Below are 15870 nucleotides of genomic sequence, written 5' to 3' on the forward strand. Positions count from 1 at the left end.
AGGAAGTGCAGAAAGTGGCTTGCATATTATAGCCCCTTTTATCATGAACAGAAACGACAGATATTTCAATGCCAAATGGCTATGGCCGTTACAGAATACAGATGTATAGTAGAAGTACAAATTATTAGAGGATTGCGTCGTATCTTTCTGTGTGACATGTGCACGGATTCTACATTTTCCGCATCAGAAGACGGCGATGTCTCTTCTCTCTCAGTCGTTTTTGGCCACGAGACATCATTAAACCTGTGTGAGTGAGCTGAAGAAAATATGCCGTTTTGCATATACAATTAAGCCCAATAGTGATGACTGTAAACGTACATGGAAATGAGGGAATTGAAAATGACAAATCTGATTGCCACTCCTCACTGTTGAGATATTCGTTAGATCTAGAATGACGTAAACTTCTGTTTGTCAGACGCTACGAGAACGTAAAAAACATAACAAAAACATAAAAAATTATCCTGGCTACGAAGATTCTGGACATAAGGAATAAAAACAAAGCTGGACTGACAAAAGGATCAGTGAATGGAGTGAAGAGATTTGAAGTTGGTGTTTCTAGTAGCTCAGGTGCGCCTCTGCGGACACCGCTTCTCCACTCTAATCCTCTTCGTCGCTGTCCTTCATTGAAATCCCTTGCATGCCTCCTTCCCTGACCGACGCCGTGGCTTCCTCCAGCGTCAGCCGGTTCCTCACCGTCTCGTACATCTTACTGTTGAGCGTGGAGTCCAGCACGCCCTGCAGCCGGAAGTCGCGGTACTTCTTCTGGAAATGTGCGAGAAGACAGAGAGGATTTGACATTCACATCGTTGGACATTTGGCTGACAATGCAACCTACGGGATAGTGTTTAATCAAAATGTATCTGACGCTAAATAAGATGGTCCAGGATCGACAACTAGAAGGATGTTCTTGAGTTTCAGAAGGAAGGGAAATCCGATTGGCTGGTTACCGTATTTTCCGGACTATAAGTCGCACTTTTTTCATAGTTTTGGCCGGGGTGCAACTTAAACTTATCTTTATACTTAAATACTCCGGAGCAACTTCTATGTGATATTATTTGTTATTTTCACTCTTGCATCCGCATTTCATACTCCAGTGCAACTGCATTTTTTGGCTGGTGCGATTTATACTCCGGTGCGACTTATAGTCCAGAAAATACGGTACTTTTAAATTGTACGTGAATATGAGCATGTCATTAAGGGTACTATATTCTTATAAATTAAATTCAAATATAAGTTTAGTCAGTTTTCAGTGTAGGTTTTAGCTGATAAAAAGAGTTGTTACATTGAAAAAATAAAATAAGATAATTATAAAAATAAATAAAATAAATAAAATAAATAAAATAAATAAAATAAATAAAATAAATAAAATAAATAAAATAAATAAAATAAATACAATAAATAAATACAATAAATAAAACAGGTGGGGAAATAGGGGTACAGTTCAGAGTTCCTGGATGTTAACATACATTTGCACATATATTTTCAGTTATAAAACTGATTCTGATAAGCATCCTCGCTTTCATTATCATGAAACTGAAAATCAATATTGAGCATCTGAAAAATGACGATGAAGATGAATGTGTAACTGTATATATGGAAACATGATAATAAATCGAACAAACTTAGAACGTGCTGGAGTAAAATTCCCATATCACAATATATTTACATTATATGCATTTTGAGATCGTTGTATTGGCTTAAGAAAGATCTATTGGACCGCATCACCATATGTTTTGAGGAAAAGCTGCATCACTTTGGCCCTCCACGACTGTTACAAACATATCGTCATGTGTGCACTTGACCTAAATGTATGCAAACCTACAATATATGTCAACTTATGTCATGCGCCATCTGCCAAATCTTCACCTGAAATATCCGTTTCCCGCTGCTCTGTGCATCTGCTTTGACTCAAACACTTACATGGCACGTGCCCCCCATGGTACATACTGTCCTCTATTGCCCCGTATTCTAATTTGGTAAACAAAGAGTATCCTACCTTAACAATTCTGATGAGAATCTTCAGTTGGTAGACGTGGAGTTGCAGATCCATCCTGTCAGTCAGCCATGTTCCGACCAGGTTCATTGTGCTCGTGTACCATTGCTGCAGGACCAAAGGACAGACAAGTGCAATTACAATGTGCATTTAGGTTTATCTACTGAAGAGAAGTTGGGACTAGCCTTTTAAGTACAACGCACAGTACTCTACTACAGGTTTGTCTAACACTGGTTAACGAGAAGAGGGTTCAATATAACCAATGACATTAACCAACAGTACATTTAAAACATTGTCTCAGAGAATTCAGAAGAACAAAACATTTCTACAAACAGATCCAAAGTACCTCCCTGTCAAAGACTAAACTTTCCACCCTTTAGTGAGAACACGAGCAGAGTGGACATTTGGAAACTGTTAAATTCCTCGTCCTCTCACTCATGAAATAACAGTTAATGAGTTTGAAGCAGTTGAATCATCAGGATAGTCTCAATAGTGACCTCAGGGTTGTCAGTGTGTTTATGTAAGTGACTGTGATTCAGAGAGTTCCACACTCAGCTTAGAGTCCATAAAACCAGCATACAAGGCCAATACTGGGTTCTATTCAGTATTTGGGTTATACACTATGTATTTGGTATTTTATACTAACATATAGTGTATAATATATTATAGTATATAATACTATATATACAGAATATAGTGTTATATTGTGTTATATAATTGGTGAGAAGTTGGTCCCAGAATTACAAGTAAATCTAATATCAAAATAAAGACTATTATTGATTTTTTATGGCGGTTCAAATTTAAATCAAACCATTTCTGTTCTATTCTATTCTTAGCTTTCAATTACATGTTTCCGCTTGAGTGTAAAGTGCCTCTCTTAAACATTTGCATAACATTATTGTTAGAACCATTGTAAAACTTTACTTGAACAGTTAAACAGTTGGAAAAAAAAAAAAACACTTTAATGACTGTCTGAAATTGTCTGAAATCTGAAATGACTTCAGATTATTTCAGATTAAATTTTTTATGAATGTATGTATTTAGAGAAGCAGTACGCTCAGAATTGCTGCAACGTGTCTGTCATTAAGCCCCAGGGCAGATGTGGCAACAGAACAATGTGTATAAGATGCTTCTACCTCTATCCTCACTTCACCATCCCAGTGTTGATGGTGATGGTTTGTGCCTGGCATAGTCGCTGTGGCTCAGAAGATGACAGCTCCACGGCGACAGGGCCGAAAGGCTACAGATGTTCCTCCCTGGGCCTGGGCTGGTGCCAGTCTAATTGATAGCTAATGATGCGAGCGGGCTGATACTAACTCAAGATGACTGACTTTGAACAGGGGGTCACTGAAGACGAGGACTGGGGGAAAGAGGGTCGACTCGGGAGAAGGGGGGCTTCAGCGGTCGTTTGTTTAGTGCAAATGAGGCCCGCGGCTCAAACTAACTGTGTTTATCTAGAAGCACACAGCAGTTTAGACACTGCATACATTATAACTGTTGAATAGTACAGGATTCGCTCTGGTATATTTGGTGTTCTTTCTAGACACTGAGGCAAGTCGAGTTTAATGGTGTGTCAGAACTAGTAGATGTATATTAAACTTTATCTTTAAACTTTATCCTTTGAAGCAAGAAATGCACGACTATGAAACAGGAAGTTTCGCTCCTTGTGTTACTTGTATAACTCGAGTGTGTCCAGGAGGAGACTGTGGAGGCAGCTCGGAAGAGGAAGTCGATGCATGTAGGTCAGGCTGAGGGAACATGGAGCTGTGGTGAGAGGAGTTTTGGGGCAGTGCCGGGGTGAATCAGATTGGACCTGGTGCCAGCAGCTTCCTGTGTGTGGCTGTGTGCCTGTGAACGCTTGAGCGTGGCAGCAGGCCTGTGATCTCGCCCCAGGCACAGCCCCCAGCACAGCTCCCCGCTGGGAGGCCAGGCCTGGAGTGACTGATCCACTCACTGCTCAGCCTCCGATGGCTTCTGCTCCTTCACTTCTGCTCTTTAGGCTGCTTTAGCTCCCATCTGAGGTCTGTTTGCAGCAGCCACTTTGTGTGCCTTTGCTTTACTCCTGTTCATTTCAGAAAAATCACTCTGACAGTTATGTCACAGTCCTCTCGCTGCCACGACTGGCATTTTGGAGCCCTGTCAGGGACATCTTGCCTGTGATTGTCACCAACATTACGATCTTTTTGATTGTGGCTTTTAACTCAAACTTGACATTCAAGTATATGAGAAGAATTACGGGATCTTACTTTTGTTATATGCGTGCATGATTATGAGGATCATGACTTTTCAGAACTTTTCCTTGCACAGTGTTTATATATTTCATTAATTTTGACTTTTTTTCCACTTGCCTAATTTTACATCATTTTCACTGCCAACTGGGTCAGCCCCGATACAAACTGTAGTCTGGTAGTCGGAGTTAGGAGCCTAGTATATGTACATAATGCAAATAGGCATAGATCAGATGGAGGTAAAGTTCTGACCTTCTCCAACTGCAGCCAAAGCCCTATTATTAATTTTGTTGGTTTTGTAACAATGTTTCTCAGACAAAAACAGAGTGCGTTTTTAATTTCAACCGACACCATTTCCTCCATATCAATAGCATTTAGTACAGCTAAGCCAATAGTAGATTCTAATCCGGCTAGACTGTTGATATCCAATTCAAAATCCATACAATTGACAGTTCTTTTCCGCCTTTTCTTTTTTAATATATATATTTTATGTTTCTAAATTGTTACAGGTCCAGGTTTGATGGAGCCATCAGGAGCAAACAGCAGAGATGAGATCCTGTTGTCCCGCACCCGGACACCCTCCAAACCCGGACACCCTCCAACCCCGGACACCCTCCAACCCCGGACACCCTCCAATCCCTGACTGCGCCGAGAAATGATGGCCATAAAACTGGGACGTTTGCTGCGTGTGAAGCAGCTGGGATGAAGATCAGCACCTCCGAGGCCATGGTCCTGGCTCCCTCCAGGGGGGTGAGGAGTCCTTGCTCCAAGTGGAGGCGTTCAGGGAAGGATGGAGCGTGAGCTTGATAGGTGGATCGCTGTATCGGACTGTAGTGGTGAAGAAGGAGCTGGCAAAGAAGGCAAAGCTCTCGATTTACCAATAAATCTACCTTCCCTCCCCCTCTATGGTCATGAGCTTTGGGTAACGACAGAAAGGACAAGATCGCTGATACAAGCGATTGAAAGGAGTTTTCTCTGCAGGGTGGATGGACGCACTCTTAGAGAGAGGGTGAGGAGCTCAGTCACACAGGAGGAGCTCGGAGTAGAGCCGTGGCTCAGACATCTGTTCTGGAGCCTCCTGGATGCCTCCCCGGGGAGGTGGAGGAAATCTGGGTAAAGCGTTCATTTCAATCCTTTGACGTAGACTTACATATGAAATAAGAGTTCATTTGTCAAGGTCTTGTTTTATGGTGGAAAAGAAACGTGTAATTATAACTATAAGATTGTTTATAACTCTTTATGTAGAACCAAACCTAAATATTTAAGAGATTCTGTTAATTTACCCTTGGGCTATACATGTTTGTTAAACACTTAATACTCTACTCTCCCTCAGACAATATATGCATGAGCGTTCTTGGTGAAGTTTCCTGGGAAGGGTCCTCAGCGCCACACGGGCAGATGGTCCTCCAGGTGCACAGCTGACTCTTGACTTTCCTCTACATCACTCAACTCCTTCAGAGCCGTCGACTTCTGGACATCAGCCAGCAGCGACCATGTGTCAATGCCCCTTTTCAACAGATAAAACTATTACTTATTTCACACAAATGAGAAGGAGAAACAAGAGTGGGTCATAGTTTAAAATTGTATTGTTAAATGTTCTTAAAAAGTAGAAGTTTGAAAAAGTTACATGAATATTGTCAGTGTTAATATTGGATAAATGTATTGTGTTATGTATTTGTCATTAGGGATGTCAAGATTATTCTGTTAATTGATCATTGTGATTATTCAGATCACAATACAATCAAATCTGTACACCATAAAATACACCTAAAATCACATTAACTTTACTTTTGCATGCAGAAAGTCTGATTCCATAAAGCTGGTCACACACTACTGGAACATATATATTAAAAACAAAAGAAAACTGAACTTTTGCTTTGGTTCTGTGTCAATAATCGTGAATAATTGTTTCACCGTTGTTTCTTTTCCCAAAATCAGCCAACTCGATCCTAACAGCATTTCTCACCTCTTCTCTCTTCTCACTGCGCTTTGATGGTTGTTACTTTTTGCCCTAACTCTCCTCCAAATGGTACTCTTAGCACCATTTTTGGAGCCATCTCTTCACCTTCTCTGACACGACCCAGATCTCCACAGAGCGACTCCATCTCCTCCCACCAAACCTCTACTACAACTCCTTCTCGCTGCGTTTACTCGGGGTTGTCGCGCGCACCGGCCCGTCTGTCATTATAGAACGTGACCAGAACATCTCTTGGCTCCCCGAAAGAAACAGTGACCAGTCCAGTGACCGCTTTACCCTTCTCTTGGCCCGATAAAGGCCGTCAGCAGAACAGACGATTTCACTCGAGCTGCACGGGGATCGGCGGGGGGCTAGCGCTCGCTCGCAGCCAAAACAAGCGTAATATGGCTCTGCATACATAATGCCCCGACGCGACAGGGTTCAAAATCTGTGACACCGAAACAGCCACTTCCATCTCCTCTTCCTTGAGCTGGGTTTATTTGTCGCCCCATACATACATACATACATATACATCCAGGATCCGGGCCGCGAGGAGGGAGCGGCGACCTCCTGCCCCCATCTCACACCAGGCTCAGGCAAGCGCGACCCGCTCGGAGCCAGGTTCACACCCCGCTCTACACATGGCACTTGGCGGGGGGCCTGTGGCAGCATGGCACACCTCTGCCCCCGCTAAACCCACCCACTCACCTTTTTCATGACCCTTTTGCATATATTTGCGCCAGGCTCAGCGTAAAAGACTAACAAGCTGTGTTGTCAGATGCAAGGAGCGCTCATTGGGCGAAGCCAGTGCCCCACTTTTGTCCTGAACGGACTGACGACATGTTCCTGTGGCGGCGGTGCAGGGATATGTATATGTACTTCATGTAGTACTTCACGGTGACCCGAGAAATCTACTCTGAATATTCAATAGTGACTTTATATTTACTTTACGTGTTTTGAATGCTCATATCATTCACTTTAGAACTTATAGGGATGTAAATGATATACTAACCACTTTGGACCTTGATGTTTTTGGTACTTTACGATTGAGCACTATGTAATTGTATGTTAACTGTAAAGCTTAACGTTTGAAAATAACCTATATTTGAGTTTTGTAAGGCAGCGAGGTTAATTCACAATCAAAATTACAGACCTAAATATATTCTTAAATTCTCATTTCATTTTCCAACATTGTACATGTTTAATATTGTTTAAAGCGACAGACTAGATAATACTGTACTGTACAATTTTGTCGCTAAAAATATTTAGTCATAGTTTGTGATATTTTTATCAATTAAAACTAAATAAACAAATCTATAAAAATACATGATAACAGCAGAATTACATGGATCTTTGTCGACTAAAACTTTGACTAAAAGCTGATATTTTCATCATATAATAAAATAAAATCTGCATATATCCCATGAAGTAATGCAATACAATTTATCACTGTTAAAATAAGAATATTATTGTGGTAATGTGCTAATACTGTTATGGATTTTCTTGAATAAATTGGCACGTTTTTGTTGAATAAAATGCAAAGAAAAGAAAACTAAAAATGATAATTTAACAAAATCTTGACTGAAACAAAATGCATACAATGCAAATGAATATTTTCATAGCCTAGAATTTGTAGAACAGCCATTTTACGGGAGTGCAGCCGAAGCAGGTCGGCGTCCCCACAATTCCCCAAATATGGAAAGAGGAATTAATCTCTTTTATGATGCAACAGTTGAAAGACTTCCGTCAAAAGGAGAAATCTAAAGCCCCACTGTGTCCTCACATGTGCGACTGCGACTTATACTTATATTTATACTTATACTTATACTCCGGGGCGACTTATATGTGATATTATTTGTTGATTTCACACTTGCAACCGCATTTCATACTCCATTGCAACTTATATATGTTTTTTTTCTTCTCTATTATGCATTTTTTGGCTGGTGCGACTTATACTCCAGTGCGACTTATAGTCCGGAAAATACGGTAGTTTTAGTGCCGAAAAATGCACAAGAAGTTTCAACATTTGCCCACCGACCTGAAGGCCAGTGCATCGTTGTGTCCTTAAGTACGACCTGGCCTGAGGGGGCCATGGCAGCTTTGCCTCAGGGCAGCTGCGGCTAATGCTACTCAATAGAAAGTGTTTTATACTGTGTGGACCTAATTAATACAGACATAAACGTGATCCTGGTATAATTTATCGTATGTCATTACAGGCAAGCTCAATGTGCCGACTTATTTATAACTTTAGCCCTTTCAGATAGTTTAGAGGCCGGTATGTGGGAGCAGTGGAAGGGGCTCACCACGGGGGGCCGACAGGAATTACAACCTGGTCCTCTGCCTGTTCCTGCCTGTGTGTGTGTGTGTGTGTGTGTGTGCTTGTGTGTGTGTGTGTGGACATTTTCCACTTGACCTGAGCGTCACCATGAATACTATTTTTGAGTTATGAATTGATGATACAATTATCAACTGTGCGTAAAGTGCTGTCATCATATTGAGTTTTCTGAGCAAAGAGGGTCTTAGTTGTGTTTACCCAGCTGTACGTATTCATGTATTTATTCTATACACATTATGACGGCATGGTAGTATGAACATTGTATGCCACAGAACCTAAATAGAAAACAGTGACCTTTATATAATTTATTTTGGCTGCAGGCAGGTCAGTAGTGCCCGTCCTGATGCAACAGTTTTAATAATTTCAGGCTTTAGAAATCCCAAACTTGCACACAGGACCTTAATGACACAGTCTGAACTTGATCATGGGACGGCGGAGTGCAGGACTGATGTTGTTTATCCCATTAGAATAAATGAGAGTGCTAGTTGTAATGGCTGTGCTCTGCGAGTGAGTGTGTGAGTGAGAGCTTGTCCTGCTGGGACCCAGCTGTGTGTGCAATTAACACAAGGCATGGAATGATGATTGCTGGTGCGGCGACGCTAATGCCAACTGACAGGCTTCTTGTGAAGGAGAAGGGCAGCTACACTAGTTTCTCTTTTAAAGCATTACACACAGCGCACAGAAGGAGGAAGCACATGGACAAGGAAACATGGATAAGGTGAGCGGAGGGGGTCTTTAAAGCCGGCTGCAGACATTATGCAGTGTGCACAAAAAGCTGCTCTAATCCGACCTGCTCTGCCTTTCAGAGGCCACCGCTGGCCTATTCTAGTCCTGCTTACCGGCTCAGCAGAGAGGCCCATTGATGATGACACTCAATTAACATAGTAACTCACTCAGCAGGTAGTGCCTCCACTGCCCAGTACTAGTAAATCCTGGCTTCTGTCCTTCCAGACTGTGAGCCCGCCTTCTCCATGTTCACCTTGTACCCGACAGAGGGACCCTCAGCTTGACCCTTGACTAACAAACAGGGCTTTTCACTGACCGCTAATGGGACCAAGGGGACTGGTGATGTCATCCCCGAGGGCAACACTGTTTCTCTATTCATGAACGACATAGAGCGTCGACGACAGCTGAAGCGCCGCTATGAGCTTTAGCAGCACACACGATAATCGACGCTCACTGGGGACCTATTAGTGATTCATGCAAAACTCACTCTGTATCTACCACAGATTTCCATGTCGTGCAGCATATGGTTGCTGCTGCCGCTTAATGTCATAATATCAAACATTAACTGTAACTAAGTCAAAGTGATGGGACATAATTAATGCAACCGAATAGATCCAAACATATGATTTCAACTGGCGATTTCATCTCCTGTTTCAAATGGAAAGTTGGACCCGGCAGTTCACATTACCGTATTTTCCGGACTATAAGTCACACTGTTTTTCATAGTTTTGCCCGGGGTGCGACTTATACTTATATTTATTCTCATATACTTATATACTCCAGGGCGACTTAAATGTGATATTATTTGTTATTTTCACACTTACTCCAGTGCAACTTGTTTTTTTCTTCTCTATTATGCATTTTTTGGCTGGTGCGACTTATACTCCGGTGCAACTTATAGTACGGAAGATACGGTAGTCAGCTGGCTGTAGAAAACATAACATATTGAAATTGCAAAACTACATCATTCCATAACTAGATTTGGGAGTATTACATGCTTTTTTTTTTGCTTCATTCAAACCTCTGACATCAGGCAACACAATATTGACGTCATTGTGTTTAAATATTCAAATCTATGCACTCCTGCATTTCAGCTATGTGAGTCTCAGATGGAATAACGAAAATGAGACTATTTTTTTCCAATCATGCTAATAGATAACTTGCTCTTACACTGGGAAACGTACCACTGCCAACAAGCTTTCTCTTCATGCCGCACTTCACAAAACGCAAATGCAATCAGTGTTACAACACAATCTAATACAAATGTAGCCCGTATTGTGCCGACGATTCCATTTTATGCCTGTTGCAACTCCACTCCTACCTAGTCCCCTTTTGAGAAAACCCAAAGCAGGAGCGAGCTAATAAAAACAGCCGTTTGGAGGAGGCTGTGCGGCGTATTTGTGCTCGTGGGCGGAGAAGGGTAGGGGGCCATGTTGTGAGGAACTAAACAGTTGGAATTACGGTCAGCAACCAGTCATTGAGTAAACACACAATGAGCGGCAGAAAAGCTCGGCGGTAGACAATAAAGAGGGAAAAAAAGCCGTCAGCTCTGGGCCCTGAGAAAAGTGAGCCATTCTGGGCACAAAGAGCCGCTTAGGGCAGGATTGAGGGAAGGAGAAAGAGGGCTAAAACACTTGTAGGCTCAGGGAACTCTATAGGGGGAGTGAAAATGGAATAAGCCAGCAAGCACTTGAGGGTCCCACCGAGCACCTGAATGGGACTGAGGGGTGGAGAGCCGGAGGGGGGTCCCGGGAAGGTGAATGGCCTTCTTTTTGGGGCCAATTTGTCTCTTTTCACCCCGCTCGGCCTGCTCGGGCTCTGACAGATGTACAAAAAGGGAGCGGCGCTGGGCCACTCATCCACATAGGCCCGTGAGCAGCTGTCACTTTTGTCCCGCAAGTTAATCAAACAAATGCCACCGGACCTCCTTTTTTAACAAGGCGCAGGGGGGGAGAGAGAGAGGGAGGGAAGAGGAGGAGAGAGAGCTAGAGGCAGGGCATGGGGACCGCAGAGATGACATGTGTGTCCTGGATCAATCCCCGCCGACTGCATCAATAACAGCTCCACCTGACAAAAGACTTGACTCAATTAAACAAGAATTCCCCTCCTCTCACCGCCATACGATGCTTTTGGCTTTTTCTCCAGGTCGCGGCAACGATACTCGATTACTTTCAAAAGAGAGCTACCGGTAATTGCAAAATAATTACCAGCCACAACCCGTGTGACATGCTCGTCCGTGTTACGACTTCCTTTTAGGGCTGCAACTGGCAATTAGCTTACGAATCGATGAGTGTAGCGTCTGTTTTGGATTGTGAAAGATCTGAGGATATTATTTAGACTGAATTTGATCCAGATTAAAGTGGACATCCTTCTGGAGAATATTGACATCTCATTTTATTCATTTATTTAAACAAAAACACAAAAGTCCTGCTTTGTCTGAATCATAAAACCTATTCTCTCGGGTAAGTTTTGGACTGTGTGTATGATACAAATAACAATAACTCGAAATTAGTTCGTATCTTTTATTTAAAAAGATTGATCGTCTCAGCCCTAATTCCTTTATTCATTCAATCGTTTGGTTGTTTTATATGTCCCATTGCCTTTTCTCATAGGTAAAGTATGCGATGAAATACAAATACATGAACCGTAGTGTATAATTAAGATTCCTACGGAGCACTTTACTCAATTTGACAGATCTTTTAGATACATATAGCTGCTTTTATTCAAAATCAATGTTTATTTGCCTGAAGTCTCATAAAGGTTTATCTTTTACAGCTCTACTTAATGTAAAAGAGCCTCTAGGTCCTCACTACCTCCACTGTATTCACCGCGGCTTTAGAGCCAAAGAAACCAAGCTGAGGAACAAAATGGTCTGTGTGAGTAATTATTGAAGGCCCTAAGCTGCTTACAGACTTCATTAAGCACAAGTAAAACCCTTTCAGAGCGTGTTGTGAACCGTCACACACAGTCACCACATTGCATTCTGCCATGTTAGCCTTTTTTATCATTTCGACCCACAACCACTGCTCTACATTGACTGTATTCATGAGTTTCAGGCGTGTAATTCCTTCTTGATTCGAAAGATTTTTTGAGGACTTTTTTCCCCCAACTAAACGATGTATAGATATTTGGCTTAAATTGTGCTATTGTTAAGCCAAATCCGTCAAATCAGGAAGGAATCCTTATACCTGTAATCCATGAATAGGTCTGCAACGACAACATATTTTGATGACAACATTGAAACTATTTATGCTGCTGACACAATATCCCTAAAGCAGGATTATTCTATTCACACTTTTATTAAACAAAACTGTAAAAAACCCACAAATAAAAACATATCTGAATGAAACACTTAAGTAGTTACCCATTGATGAGTCGTAGATGTTAATTATTCAACCTTCCACTGCTCAAAACTCTTTAAAATAAGGTTCCTTAATAAACTATTCATAAGGCGCTAATAAGCACTAGTATTTTTTTTATAAGCTATAATTCTTCTTTAATACCTTTTACATTTGTACAAGCCATAAAGCAAAAGTGTGAGTTAATAAACCATGTACAAAAGTCTTAATAAGCGTTCAATAAGCAAGTGATAAATGCTTGTAAATGCCTGATAAGTGCTTAAAAAAAAATAACTATGTGCATATTAAAGCATTTTAAATAGTACTTAAGATAACCACTGAGCCCTAAGCGTAAAGTAAAGTATCGTTCCAGCTTATTTCACTGTGTTATGATAAAATGACGCTACCAAAGTTGTACATTTGGGAGTACGGAATAACATTTTTGTGTCAACTTCCAATCCGCACGATATCCTTTGATCAAAACACATCTGCAGACATATATTTAGCCGTCACTTGAGCGGCAATAGCGGGGCATGTTGCATAAACAGCGGAGGGAGGGAATGTTGGAGGAGGCTTTAAGAAGAGTCCAGATGTAGTGGTCTAATCACTGGGATCACGGGGGCTCCGAATGCAAAAGGCTGATCCATTGTCATGAACCAGGGCGTCCACACGGTCCAAACGGGAAAGACTGTCTGCTTTGGTTTGCCCGCTGAATAGGCCCCTCAATACAAACTCAACACAAATTGTTTCTATTTGAATACTTCACAATCTAAGAAAGACAACCGGGGTGGGCCGTCTCTTTTTGTGCGTTTACCCCCATTGCTAGTTTAATTACAAAGAACACATGTAATTCATCTATATTCTGCTCATCATTTGCATATAAAAATGTCATGAGGGTTTAATTCAGAGAAAGTTAGTTTACGGGAACATAATTGATACTAAAATTATTATTTATGGCGTTCACTTTCCTGTTTGAAGGGGAAATAGTTTAAGGATTTTTCACTATGCAAAAGCAAATCATATTTTGTTATAAATTGTCAATTGCTATAGCAACTCTGCTGATGTTTGATCATTCCGAACTGCGACTTGATGTGTTGTTTATCTATTTTTTCCTCGTTAATGTACGTATTTATGAATGAGACACAATGCTCTGCTTGGCACTACTGTCAGCAACGCAGTCAATCTACAACTTAAAATACACATAAGTAAAAATTATTATCTTCATCAGTAACAGTCTGGTTCCATCAAAAACGCCAAAAAAACAGAGTCCTGAAACTGTACCAATACATTAAAATATAATAATGGATGTTGTCATTATATGAAATGCGCAGTCGCTCCAGGATTATGTGTATTAGGGTTGTCAAAAGTATTGAAATTTAAGATACTCATTTAAGCAGATGTCGATTAAAAAATAAAAATCCAACTGTCCAAAGATTAGCATTTAAAAATATAGATTATTGCAGAATATAAATCAGTATTGAGTATCAAGCCTATTCCTTAGTATCGAAATGGACCCATATAGTGAAGTATTTCTTCCTCTCCCAGAAGCACGTTTAACGCTACAGCTTTAATGTCAGCTGGATAAGTCCCGGCAGAGAAGTTATGTTGGCGTGCCACTTGATCTCAGTGTTGATTAAATTGTTCACTTGCCGAGGCGGAGGGGGCAGGCAGTTCATGACCGCAGCTGTAAAGTGGTGCAGTGTCTCGGACCGCCAAGTGGTATGACGGTCTCTCTTTAACTACTGTATGCGCGCGCTGCAAAAAGCAATCCCCCTAGTGTTTCCCCCGAGTACTGAGCACAACAACATCTTCAATCCCCCCCCCACCCCACCCCACCACATCATAGGCTTTCCTTGACCCCTGGACCGGCCGGCGTTGGCTAAGCGCAGCACGGAGACGGAGCAGCCGCGATTAAAAAAAGCGATTTCACTTTGGTCACACAGAGAAGTGCAATTTTACCACGCCGCTCAATCTGATAACTAACCAAGGTCAACGGAAATACTTCAAATCAATCAATGAGCTGCTCCTAATCCCCCCACACGGGCAGATTAAGTGTATAATTGACCTATGTAATCCCTGTATCCGCAGCTCCCGCCCGCACCGGGACATTGCTCTAAGTCTCAAAGACCCCCGCTGGCTCTATATCCTCTCTCTGGCCCCTCCCACTTGCGGCCCGCCGTGGTCTCGGGGTCCGGGGATGGCACGGCGAGGCAGGGAGCGGTGGCATATCAGTGCGCCGCTGGATTTGGCTCATCCAAACACACGGCTTTTTTAATCAGCGATCGCGGCTGCAGCAGGCTAAGCCCTGGGCCCATTATCAGCGAGCACATCTGCTTTAATCCACGGCTCTTCAGACGGTTCTTCAAGAATTTAGCCACAGAGGGAGAGAGAACTCTGTCAAAAAGATAATGACTACACTTTAGTCATAAATATTATCTATCTAGAAGCCGTCGGTCGCCATATTTCAACCGTTATTTGGTTGATTATGTCTTCTAAAAGTCCCGATGTACAAGAAATAATCATTGGACTAGTCTACCGATCAAAATAATAATAATCGCTAACTCATCAACTACTACGATAAGCATTCGTAGCAGTCATTTGACATTTTAGAATCTCTATAGTTTAAAATTGAGCTGGAGCAGGTCAGAATTTGCTGTTTGACTCTTAGATTTGGTTCATGTCACTGTAATTATTGATGAATAAGTCTTCATAAGTCTTTATCTAGATGAAACAGAAACTGGCACAAAGTTCAGCGTCTTCTCCGTCAGCAAAAATAAACCAAAGTGAAATCATTTGTTCACAACAGCCTCACAAAATGGTGCAATTATTCAACTCCAAAGATGTAAATACTTGAATAGAACATTTGTGGAGCCACTAACAAGTAATGATAAGATTCAATGTTTGTGGCTTTCTATGTTGTATTTCTTTCAAAACCTAAAGCCCTGGAATATTTCTTTTCTGGTGGAGGTTTACACCGCCTGCACGGCTCTATGGAGATTTTGCTGCTTTGCTTGGAATGTTCCACAGTAGATCTTTAAAGTTGTCCATCGCAGCGAGAACGTATGTTTTTCAAGGTATGTTTGGGCCATAAAAACATCCAACGAAATGACTTGTACGACTGACTTGATTAAATAAAAAGCTAAAAATGAATTCTATTGCTTTTCCCCCACATCAGCGTCAGAGGAGTGCAGAATAACAAGTGCCACATAAACAACACATAAACACATTATTCAACACGGCACAGCAATAAATCATGTCAAAAACTAGGATTGGATTTAGCAAAGGGGCATGGA

The 15870-nt window shown here is 41.6% G+C and overlaps 1 protein-coding gene across 4 annotated transcripts in view; it reads right to left on the reverse strand.

Moving 5' to 3' along the window:
- Positions 1–476: 476 nt before the first annotated feature.
- cadpsa (Ca2+-dependent activator protein for secretion a) overlaps positions 477–15870 on the reverse strand; it is a 93845-nt gene continuing 78451 nt past the window's right edge. For 2 of the 4 annotated variants that reach the window (XM_072451617.1, XM_072451616.1), the window contains 2 exons: positions 1997–2101; positions 477–762 (listed from right to left, as the gene is read on the reverse strand). In XM_072451617.1, coding sequence (XP_072307718.1) covers positions 598–762; positions 1997–2101 — 270 coding nt within the window. In that variant the 3' untranslated portion in view covers positions 477–597. The remainder of the gene's footprint in view (positions 763–1996; positions 2102–15870) is intronic. The other 2 variants (XM_072451619.1, XM_072451618.1) reach the window with 1 other exon arrangement.

The sequence above is a fragment of the Eucyclogobius newberryi genome, unplaced genomic scaffold (genome assembly GCF_026437365.1).
Source record: "Eucyclogobius newberryi isolate DKJ021-1_F unplaced genomic scaffold, fEucNew1.0.hap1 SCAF_19, whole genome shotgun sequence".
Taxonomy (NCBI): Eukaryota; Metazoa; Chordata; class Actinopteri; order Gobiiformes; family Gobiidae; genus Eucyclogobius; species Eucyclogobius newberryi.